This window comes from Gigantopelta aegis, chromosome 1, assembly GCF_016097555.1.
Source record: "Gigantopelta aegis isolate Gae_Host chromosome 1, Gae_host_genome, whole genome shotgun sequence".
Lineage (NCBI taxonomy): Eukaryota > Metazoa > Mollusca > Gastropoda > Neomphalida > Peltospiridae > Gigantopelta > Gigantopelta aegis.
Genome location: NC_054699.1, coordinates 20,426,468 through 20,436,000, shown reverse-complemented (window position 1 = coordinate 20,436,000; position 9,533 = coordinate 20,426,468). Strand labels below are relative to the sequence as shown.

The 9,533-nt window shown below is 35.1% G+C and overlaps 1 protein-coding gene across 1 annotated transcript in view; it reads left to right on the top strand.

The window, feature by feature from the left end:
- Positions 1-1,857: 1,857 nt before the first annotated feature.
- LOC121371817 (Na(+)/H(+) exchanger beta-like) overlaps positions 1,858-9,533 on the top strand; it is a 49,770-nt gene continuing 42,094 nt past the window's right edge. The window contains exons 1-5 of the mRNA XM_041497991.1: positions 1,858-2,393; positions 5,124-5,169; positions 6,141-6,182; positions 6,985-7,056; positions 9,157-9,238. Of these exons, the coding sequence (XP_041353925.1) occupies positions 2,123-2,393; positions 5,124-5,169; positions 6,141-6,182; positions 6,985-7,056; positions 9,157-9,238 (513 nt within the window). The 5' untranslated portion in view covers positions 1,858-2,122. The remainder of the gene's footprint in view (positions 2,394-5,123; positions 5,170-6,140; positions 6,183-6,984; positions 7,057-9,156; positions 9,239-9,533) is intronic.

Here is a 9,533-nt window from a genome sequence, read left to right as displayed (position 1 = left end):
AAACCTTTTTTTCTATTCTCTTTTTTAAAAGATTTATTGTCCCCAGTCCATAGGCAGTGAATAGGTTGGGGAGCCATATTCACTGCCTTACAACATATACATGTTACAGCAGAGAGACCTATAATGTATATAATTAATGACATTAATACGGTATAATGTCATGTATAATATATGGTGGTGGTGATGATGATGACATAACAAGTACATTGTATATATGTGTGTCTGACAGAAAACAGTTCAGGAAAAGGAAAAAGAAAAAGAGATAGGAGCATAATTGGAATCTGTTGTCGGCCATTTTACACAAATATACATCAAAGTACGATATTACTACCACTTAAACATATATATATATATATATTAGTGCTGCAACGATAAACCGGTGTACCGGTATACCGCGATAATTGATCAGCTTGATACGAACCGCGGTACAGTTTTGCGTATCGCGATTTTTATACGCTATTTTTTTTCCTTGTATCTTATTTGTCTTGAAATAGGCAAACAAACAAACAAACAAAAAACACATCATTTTATTAATTGGTGATGACAGGAAATGTAACAATCACGTCAAGAGTAGTCGGCTTACTTGTTGGCATACGAAGTGATAGGTCGGTTATACTTAGTTCTAACTTTTAAACAAAACGTGTTTAACGATAATTACAAATAAATGTTTTGTTACTTACACATTATCATTCATTGTTCATTTACGTTGGAATACGACTATGGCTATCATCTTCAAAGAAATAAACCAACAAATGAGAATCACACTTCGCTGTTTTTCACTGAACTCGGAATACTTCGGCCGATCGTTCAAAATACCTCGGCTCTGTTTCGGTCGATCTGCTGAAACATTGCGACTCAATACGTACATTTCCGTGTCAAGCGAGCAGCAACGGAAAAGTCCGATAGTAAGGATTTCCGAATGTGACAATTTATAAATAGTTTGACACTGTCACACCAGTGTTCTAGTAGACTAGTATTGTGTTAAAAAATAAAAATATGACCTAAAACATTTAGCCTGACAACTGAAACTAATAAAGATCATTAAAACGTTATGCCTTCTGTTTTCATTAAAAAAAACCCCAACCCATAAATATTAAATTTAAATAATATCAACTGTATTGCAATACATATTGCAATACAGTTTCTTATATCGCAATATATCGCAATACGGTTTTGACCGTATCGTTGCACCCCTAATATATATATATATATATATATATATATATCTCCATACTAATGGAAAAAAAGAGAAAAAAACCCCAGTCTTTATTCTTAAAATAGAGGGCGAATAAGATGAAAAATATAGAAAGGAATTTTAATAACCGTGTGTGACAAGAAATAGCTGTAATTTTGAATTACTTTAAGTTAATACAATTTTACTAAATAATAGTAATAATCAGATATGTCACCTAAAGAGGGAGATAGAGCTTAAAATACTAACATTGGGGGTGGGGGTAGTTTCTTAGAGGGCTTCTAGATTATAGTAGCCCCACTCCCATGGCTAGTGGTATTCAATGCTAGGCTAGTAAATAACTACTATTGTCATGTCCGACGGCTAGTGAAAAATGTAAATATGAATAGCCTGCCCTCACCCAACCACCCCAATGTTAGTGTTTTAAGCTCTATATCTCCCTCTTTAGGTGACATATCTGATTATTACTATTATTTAGTAAAATTGTATTAACTTAAAGTAAAGTAGGGCTAGTGAATGTTTAATCATGACTAGTAAATTTTTAAAATCAGATTCCATGACTAGTGGATTTTATAAAAATTGTAGAAACCCTGTTGTTATGTTTATGTGTACAAATGGCATATTTTGAATATTTGTTTGTTTTCTTTCAGACATATTCACACGGAAGGACGAGACAGAGAACTCTAGATACCCAGCATACATGTATCTCTAGTAACTGATACAGATCACCGTCTGCAGAGGTCATACAGTGACCTTGGGAGTGCTTGATTGGGCAGTCAGAAGTCAGTGAGAACTATTCTTAAAATTTCTCTAAGCAAACAAACATGGAACATGAATTCTGCTTCTCTCATTTGGGATTCTGATTATTTTGACTTCTAGAATTGCCAAACAAGCAAACCCCTTGAGTCATTAGGCTCCGACACCAAGAGTATGGCAACAACACGTGTTACCGCTGCTGCCTGGAACATATTTCTGTTGATGTTGTATTTCCCACGTGAATGTGTATTAACAGAGTCTAACATGACTATGGCTGGCACTCTCTCGACTGCCAACAACAGTGCTGATGATAACCACAACAGCCATATTTCGTCCAATCACACACAAAGACACAGGATTCATTTGGCGGGTTTGGATTTCCATGCGGTTTCATCGCCCCTCGTGTATACAGTGATTGTACTGCTGGCTGGACTAAGTAAAATCCGTGAGTATTCATCATTTTAAGGAGTGGGTCATAGCATCGAATCGCCTCAGAGGAAAGAAGGTCCATTGTGCTATTTCTCGCTTCAGCCAGTGCACCACGACTGGTACATCAAAGGCCGTGGTATGTGCTATCCTGTCTATGGGATGGTGCATATAAAAGATCCTTTGCTGCTAATCAAAAAGAGTAGCCCAAGAAGTGGCGACAGCGGGTTTCCTCCCTCAATATCTGTGTGGTTGGTAACCACATGTCCAACGCCATATAACCGTCGTTAAATAAAACACTTCCTCCCTTCCCAAAGTATTGTACTTGACATACTAGATCAGTTCTAATGGGCTTATGCAACTCTGTATATATCAGTATAACCCCTATTAGCTGAATGGATCCACCAAGGTGCATCAAACTGCATTTTGTTTTCTAACTGGAGAAAACCATGTGCAAATTGCTAATGGTTCTTTTTCTCAATGCATTCCCTTAATTAATTTAGACTAGTAGTTAAAAGGAATTCATCAAGAAGAGAATGCACCATGGTAACTACTGGTATTGTGGAGGGAGTGGGGGTGGGTGGGTGAAGTATTGATTGCTGACAATAATCAAAGTTCTCTACAGGGAGGTGAACCAATCAGTCTGTTATACTGATGGAAAGAAATAAGGACCACATCAAATTGTAGACCAAATTTAATTCACAACTAGCATAATAATGTCTGTATTTCATACCAAGTTGTAATGTGGGATTGAATGTCTATAGTGTTGAATGTGCTGCCTATGTGTTCCCAGTCAACGTTTGACAATATGAATTGATTTTTTTGATGCAGTCATTATTTCTTGTTGCTATCTGTGTGATCCTTTATTTCTTTCCATCAGTATATAATGGTAATTTAGTATGCAGGCAATCGGTAGATGTAGCACTTTCTTCAATATCAAAGGTTACTTGGTATGGAAAGTGACTTCAGCCTTGAATAGGGTAACCAGCTCCAGGCTGGAAAGATGACATTAAATTCAGGAGGAAGGAAGCAAATACTTCTCAGAATATTCAATATGACTGACAGACAGACAGACAGTTTATTCAATATAAAGTCTATATGCCCATGATACAATCAGGTCTCTGTTTTACGCAGCAATCTTAGCTCTAAAATCACCTTACGTGAATAAGGTAATTATGCACATAAAGGGACATTCCTGAGTTTGCTGCATTGTAAGATGTTTTCGACTATTAAAATATTTCTACGACTAAACGTACATATTAATTTTTTTTTTTTTTTTTTAGAATATCAGTATCTGTATATTCAATGTGTTTCTGGTAGTCTTAATATTTGTAAGAAGCCCAAACTGGATTTTGTCTTCAAATAAGAAAAAATAATATTTTAGGAAATAAAATGAAATTTAACCTAGTACAAATACTAGAATGATCCGAAACATGTTTAATATACAGCCACTAATATTTTATGCAGAAAAATATATTTGATATGTAATTACAATCATTAAAAAGTCTCTGTTAGTCGATAACATCTTTAAAATTGCAGCAGACTCAGGAATGTCCCTTTACGGTAAGCTTAGTGCTAAGATCGCTTCGTAAAACAGGGTCTTGAAGCCTGTTGTACATTTTGCACATACATGTAGCTGACAGTTGCACAGTAATTTTTATATTTGTATATATTTAAACATTTATATATTTATAATTTTTGTTTACACATTATAAAGATAAATATATACATAGGGAATAACTGGTTACTGTTTTAAGATATCGGCTTTATCCTGCGAAGGTTAGAATGGTGAATGCAGCGAGGCTCTGCTGAGCTGCATTCGCCGTTCGACCTGAGCAGGATATAAAGCCGATATCTTAAGACAGTAACCAGTTATTTTTTTTATCCTGCAATCTTACAGGAATATGCGGAAAATCATTATTTATTCCAGTTTTGTGTACACAAATTGAGTATTGCCAACCTAGCCAGGCTTTTGTCGTATGACGTCATACAAGGTGCATGACGTCATTCTTTGTTAGACGCTAGCTACATTCTGTCACATTATATAGCGTTTCTAAACTCTTAATTCACAAATTTTGTATTGTTATCGCAAAACTAAAAGTTATTTGTATTTACTGCACTTCAACAAATGATTTAACAAGTATGTTTATTGAAAGTCTACTCTGAAATACTCAAGTCGAGTCAGGCTTATGTCACATGACCTATATTTTTGGTCAGTGACCGGAAATATAGAGATTTATCTGATCATCATATCTTGCCAATGTATACAGTGATTGCTGGATAAAATAAATAATACATCCAGGTTTTATGATGTCATAATATCTATAAAGGTTTGCTAGTGGTTAACAGTAACTAGTGATTAACAGAAATTTGGAAAACCAAGGATTGAATCAATACAAATAGTAGTTGAAGACATAATGTTGAATTTAAAAAAAAAAATTGGTTAATATAAAGTTGATTAACCCCAGAAAACAAATATAGTAGTGTCAGGGTTGGGACCCTGGTATCGCTACTTTACAATCATTTAATAATGTTGGAACTTGATTTAGGATTAATTACCAAAGATTATTTTGTATTTATGCAAAAATAATTAAAATGAGAATATTACACACACCCAGGGTTACGTTAGAGTTTCCTGGAGCAACTGGGCCCATATATTTATGAATGTTCTAATCAAGATTATTATTTCCATTTGTAAATGTATGACAGAGTGAACTCGTTATGACATGTTTTGTCTTATATTTTTCAGTTTATCACTATGCAAACTTCCTGTCAGCCAAAATACCTGAGTCATGGTAAGAATTTTTAAACAGAATTTTAATTTTAGTCTTTTAATTTTCTTTAAAAACTTGAAATCCATGATTTGTATTTGGAAAATATCTAGAATCTGAAACATTTAATTGAAGGGAGCGGGATGTAGCCTAGTGATAAAGTGCACGCCTGATGCACGGTCGGTCTAGGATCGATCCCCGTCAGTGGGCCCATTGGACTATTTCTCATTCCAGCCAGTGCACCACGACTGGTATATATCAAAGGCCGTGGTATGTGTTATCCTGTCTGTGGGATGGTGCATATAAAAGATCCCTTGCTACTAATGGATGAAAAAAATGTTGTGGGTTTTGCTCTCTATGACTGTCAAAATTACCATATATGTTTGACATCCAACAACCAATGATTAATAAATCAATGTGCTCTAGTGGTGTCATTAAACAAAATAAACATTCACTTAATTGAGGGCAGAATCTAGTTTAGTCGGCACTTGAGGCACTTTGGCTGTTATTGATATATCAAAGGCCATGGTATGTGCTGTCCTGTCTGTGGGAAAGTGCATATTAAAGATACCTTGCTGCCAATTGAAAAAATGTAGCAGGTTTTCTCTCTAAGACAATATGTCAGAATCATCAAGCAATCGACTTATAGCAGACAATGATTAATAAATAAGTGTGCGGTCATTAAATGAAACCAACTTCAAGTTTTTTTAAGTGAAACATTTGGGGGGGGGGGGGGTAATTTCTGTTTTAAAGTGGTTTCATATTTTAGAAGATTTTTTGTAGTTACACAGTTATACATATTTACTCATGGTTATCTTAATTACATTTTGTTACATAGTTACAATTTATGTGTAGTTATACACATAGTTACATATTATAGCTATCATAGTCTAGGGTATAAGCATGAAAATAGATAGAAATAAAAATGACCAAGTTGTAAACATTTTGATAACACTGTGTAATATTTCAGATGTCAAACGTTTTCTTCTTTTCAGTATGTTAATAGTTTTGGGAACTATATTTGGAGCAATAATACAGTAAGTTGTTTTGTTTGAATAATATTTGGAACTACATGTATGTTAAGAGTAGTAATATAGTAATTGCTTTGTTTTAATAGTTTAGGAACTATGCTGAACAACAAAAGAAAAACAAATATTTTAAAGGGACATACTCTAGTTTTTAAACACTAAGGCATATCTTTGAATATTAGAGCCGTTTTTGGTAACTAAAATCATACTACACTTAGATTTTGTTTAGATTATTCATATCCTTATATTCAAAGTGTTTTTGGTCTTCCTGGTGTTTTTAATATCACAAAATGCATTTCTCATATTTTTAAAAATGCACCTGAGAATTAAAATTTAACAGAATCACAAGCTGAATATCAGATGAGATAATCGTTCATAAATCTGTCTTAAGATTAAAAAATGACCTGTGATGTTTTAGCAGGTGCATTTCTACTTAACTTGCTACATCTGAAAAAATGGACTGCTTTTTGCAGGTAGCTAATTCAAGATCTGCACCTGTATTAAGCAGACACGTGTGTTCGCAGGTCACATTCATATATAATAATGTAATACACATTTTCATATATAATAATATACTACACATTTTCATATATAATAATATAATACACATTTTCATATATAATAATGTAATACAAACTGACCTGTATTAAACAGCCACCTGTGTTCACAGGTCACATTTCCATACTCTCAAATCACTTAATATAGTACAAACTGACCTGTATTAAACAGCCACCTGTTTTAAAAGGCCACGTTTTGATGCTCCCATTGATGGCTGCTTAACACCGGTTTTGACTAATTATTTCCTGTTTAGTTTTTCAGGAGCGGGCGACCACTTGCCGATGTTCTTCGCACCGCATGATTTTTTCCTGTTTCTCTTGCCACCGTGAGTTCTTTAATACCACTTTTGTCTCAGGTCAGGTCAGGTAAGGTCAGGTCAGGTCAGGTAAGGTCAGGTAAGGTCAGGTCAGGCCTGGTGCTTATAAAACTTTAGTCTAGACTCGAGACTAATAGAGTCTGAGACACTAATGTCATGACAATGCCATACAAAATGTATGTGTGTGACGTCATTAGAGATTGAGTCTGGGTGAGACATAGCCCAGTGGTAAAGTGGTTGCTCGATGCGTGGTCAGTCTGGGATCGATCCCCATCGGTGGGCCCATTGGGCTATTTCTCGTTCCAGCCAGTGCACCACTACTGGTATATCAAAGGTCGTGGTATGTACTATCCTGTCTGTTGGATGGTGCATATAAAAGATCCCTTGCTGCTAATCGAAAAGAGTAGCTCATGAAGTGGCAACAGCGGGTTTCCTCTCCCAATACCTGTGTGGTCCTTAACCATATGTCCAACACCATATAACCGTAAATAAAAAAATACGTTGAGTGCGTTATTAAATAAAACATTTCTTGCTTTCTTTTAAAGATTGAGTCTGAACTGTAACAGTTTTATAAGCACAGGCCCAAGTCATAGGGTTTAACGTGCACATTCAGTGCAAGCTGTTGCAGCACACGCCTGTCATGGGCACAGGTGTCGACTTAAACCAGCTTCTCCATCCAGGACAAGTAAGGGGTTGGAGAGTGTGGGTGAGAGAGGGGACCGCCTGCGCTTGGCAAGTGCAAGAGAGCACAAGCAGCCTGACATTGGTCGGCAGTGGGCGAGGGTTGGTTTTGGTGCTATTGAATTTTGAAAATGTCCCATAAGATTGAGTCCAAAGATGAAAAATGTTTGCTCTATATTCCCGAGGTAATTTTGGTGTATAATTTGGAATGGTTTGTTGAATATAATGTTGGAGCTATTTGAGTGATTTGACTTAGTTGGCCGAATTATAGTTCTGTCTCTGTCTTGAAATGAAATAGATCTATGTATTTGTTAGGTCATCTGAGCCTGTAGTGGGTTTTCTCTGAAGACATCATGTCAGAATTACTAAATGTTTGACGTCCAATAACCGATGATTGATTAATCAATGTTTTGAATTATATGTAGATTACATGTATAGTGAATGGTAAATCGATACTGAAAAAAAATGTTCTGCTCATTCAGATAAATATATATAGTGAAACCCCTCTAAACCGGACATCCTTGTGACCAAGTAAAATGTCTGGTTTTTAAAGGTATCTGGTTTAGAGAGGTTAAGTTCTTTACTGATTTTCAAAAAAGGACCGTGAAAAATGTCCGGTTTAGGGGGAATTCCAGTTTACAGAGGGTCTGGTTTTGAGAGGTTTCTCTCTATATATATATTTATACAGTCAAACCTGTCTTAGTAGCCACCTGTACTCAGCGGTCACCTGCTTTTTCCTCCCAAACGATTTGTAATGTAAATGCACCTGTAATAAGCGGTCACCTGTCAAATGTGGCCAGTGGCCACCTAAATCAGATCCCAAATCGCTAAAATACCTGTATTAAGCGGCCACAGTAAAGTTTTACTATTATATAAAAGGGATATTTTAACGACAGTGATAAAGTGCAGCAAATAACCAATCTACACACCTTCAGGAATAATAGTACCCATTCAGTCCCGACATCTCCACTGTGTATCAATTAAGGAAGTATGAATCTGACATGCATCTAATTGCCTCTGGGCAGGCTACGCTTGACATTTGTAGATTCATTTACTATAACAATACATCGCATGAAGTCGGAATTAAATAATTAAATGGAAAAAGAAAACAAACTTGTGGAAAACAGTTAATTTAATATATTCTATTTGCATTATTTTTGAAGGAGACAACATGTCAAAAGTTGATTTATAGTCAACTATGAAGCACACATCCGTTGATTAGCAGTACAGACAGTAAAACAAGAAACAACAACAAATGTTTTAAAGACTATATATGTGGCAACCTGTACTCAGCGGGCACTTTTATCTACTCCCTTGTGTGACCACTTAACACAGGTTTGACTGTATATAAATGTGTGTGTGTGTGTGTGTGTGTGCATATATATATATATATATATATATATGTTTATATAATATTTGATTTTTTAGGATTATTCTTGAGTCTGCATTCAGTCTTCATGACCGGACGTTTGCTGATAATATCGGGAGTGTTCTGCTCTTTGCTGTTGTCGTGAGTTTGTCTTCAAGTTATTTTACTATGGGTTCTGTAAACACTTTTACCTTACTACAGACATAAACAGTTTTATTTTAGTGCAGTATAATCACATTTTATTTTAATGCAGTATAATCACAAATTGTTTTAGTACAGTATTATAAAATTTTAGTCTAATGCAGTATCATCACATTTTATTTCAGAACAGTATAATCACATTGTATTTTAGTACAGTATAATCACATTTTATTCTAGTACGGTACAATAAAAAAAATTATAGTGCAGTGTAACATTTGATTCTAATGCAATGTAA